The sequence below is a fragment of the Durio zibethinus genome, chromosome 28 (assembly GCF_047325235.1).
Source record: "Durio zibethinus cultivar Kanyao isolate XHJ-2024 chromosome 28, ASM4732523v1, whole genome shotgun sequence".
Lineage (NCBI taxonomy): Eukaryota > Viridiplantae > Streptophyta > Magnoliopsida > Malvales > Malvaceae > Durio > Durio zibethinus.
Genome location: NC_143189.1, coordinates 4,958,571 through 4,960,696, shown reverse-complemented (window position 1 = coordinate 4,960,696; position 2,126 = coordinate 4,958,571). Strand labels below are relative to the sequence as shown.

The window sequence follows — 2,126 nt, the reverse complement described above, 5'->3', positions numbered from 1 at the left end:
ATATTAAAAAAAAAAAAAGAGTCAAGCAATGAACAAATTCAAGGGAAAAGTCTTTGTACGCAATGGACAAATTCAAGGAAAAAGTCTCTCCTTTGAACAATGTAAATGGACCATGCATGTTGAAGAGTTGGATTGGAACCCAAAATAGAAGACCAAGACATTAAAAGATGGAGACTTGCTTGGTGAAAATAATCAAACCTAAACATAACAAAGATCGAGAGAGAAAGAGAGAGTTACTGAGATGAGACCCAAGGAAGAGCACCCTCCAAGGTTCGGTGAAGAAGTAGAAAGGAGGCTTAATGACGATAAGTTGCTTCAGCTCTATGAAGCAGCCTTGAGTGGTTCTCTCCCCACCTTGACCATGTTGATCCGAAATGATCCCCAAATTCTGCACAGAGTATCTCTCTCTTCCTAACCTGAAACTCCATTGCATGTATCAGCTTTGTCTGGCCATCTTGATTTTACCAAAGCTCTCTTGACTCGAAAACCTGAACTTGCATCCCTACTGGACTCTTTCAAATGCTCACCTCTTCACCTAGCACCCGCCGAGGGCCATACAGAGATTGTAAAAGCTTTGTTGCGAGCAAATAAAGAGGTTTGCTTGGTTGCTGATGAAGAGGGGAGAATTCCACTCCACCTAGCAGCAATGAGGGGAAAAGTTGAGATCATACAAGAATTGGTCGATGCACAGCATGACTCGATCCGTCAAAAACTGAATGGGAGTACTGTTCTACACCTATGTGTTCAATTCAACCAGTTAGAGTCTCTAAAGCAGTTGGTATCACTGGTGGATGAGAACCAACTTCTCGATTATACGGACCATGGAGGCAACAGCATATTGCATTTGGCTGTCATGCCAAGGCAGTTAGAGGTAAATTTAACTTCAAATTCTGTGTGTTGATTCCTTGGTTATAATGAATAGTAGCCAGTAATTCATTAATTAATTAACTAGTTGTGTTCCTGCAGACCATAACATTCTTGGTTTCGGTGCCTGAAATAAAAGCAAAGATAAATGTCTTAAACAAGATGGGTTTGAACGCCCTGGATTTGTTAAACCATTATCCAAGAGATTTCAAGAGCCTTGAAATTGGAGAAATTCTTATCAAAGCTGGAAGTAGATCAACTCCAAGCCAATCACAATTAGGTCCACTTGCTGTAGGTGGGAGACCCAAGTGGAGGCAGTGAAGTCGAGGTCGTTCACCTCCGGGTTGAGAGGGAAAACAAAGTCAGTGTACCAAAAATGCAAGAGCTACTTCAAACATCAATCCGATAGGGTGGAGGAGATGCGGGGGACATTGATGCTGGTTGCAAAGTTAACCGCAACCATTTCTTTCCAAGTAGCAACCAACGGGTGTTTGGCAACAAGATTACACAAACTTAACCGCTGGTAAATTCAGTTGCAGTGTGGATTATGAAAAATGTGTAGCTGGAACCGCTGTGCAGGCCTACGTTAACCCTAAAGAGTACCTGTTGCTCACAATTGTAGCGATTATCTCTTTCATTGCATCTCTGAGTGTTGTCCTTCTAGCGATCAGTGGGCTTCCTCTCAAGAACAAGCTTTGCACATGGCTTATGACAATAGCTATGATCATTGCAATTACGTTCGTTTTACTTACCCTCGCAGGTGCGATTGTGGTAGTGACCCCTGATCATATCCTTTCTACAATTGCCGAGGCATTAGTTGTTACAGAGATTATCTGGATTGCTTTGGTTGGAATTGTTGCTGTGTTTGCCACCATCCGCCTTCTCTTTTGGCTATTCAGTCTTCTGAGCAAGTTAATAGGCTTCTTAAGGAAAATGCTATCACGTCCAACGAGGAACCAAGCTCTCATCTGTTGATCAAGTATAATTTTGAAAAAAAAAATTCGAATAATCACTATTTATCTCGTATATTGTTATGGTTAATGTTGCGTTTTTTTTTTGGATTAAGAGCCTTTGCCTAATCGTAGTTTATGTTGGAGGTGAGTCTATGTTCATTGTGGTATTTAGTATCCATATACTATCGATGTATAGATGTATAAACTATTAATGTAAGGTAAATTATTATATCATATTTAAAATTTTAAAGTGCTTAAAAATAAATATATTTAAATATTAAATTTATTAAAACTTTTTAAAATTTAATT

The 2,126-nt window shown here is 39.5% G+C and overlaps 1 protein-coding gene across 1 annotated transcript; it reads left to right on the top strand.

Moving 5' to 3' along the window:
• The first annotated feature begins 241 nt into the window (after positions 1-241).
• LOC111280569 (uncharacterized) lies at positions 242-1,839 on the top strand. The gene is made up of 4 exons (XM_089757055.1): positions 242-341; positions 441-871; positions 967-1,155; positions 1,342-1,839. Exons 1-4 carry the CDS (start codon positions 242-244, stop codon positions 1,837-1,839), a joined length of 1,218 nt encoding a protein of 405 aa, XP_089613181.1.
• The last annotated feature ends 287 nt before the right edge of the window (positions 1,840-2,126 follow it).

Bases quoted from the DNA above. Each gene is read 5' to 3' on its own strand.
- LOC111280569 (XM_089757055.1), top strand. From the start codon at position 242: ATGAGACCCAAGGAAGAGCACCCTCCAAGGTTCGGTGAAGAAGTAGAA. The intron at 342-440 runs GTTCTCTCCCCA...TGCATGTATCAG, and splicing joins CTATGAAGCAGCCTTGAGTG to CTTTGTCTGGCCATCTTGAT. The intron at 872-966 runs GTAAATTTAACT...GTGTTCCTGCAG, and splicing joins TCATGCCAAGGCAGTTAGAG to ACCATAACATTCTTGGTTTC.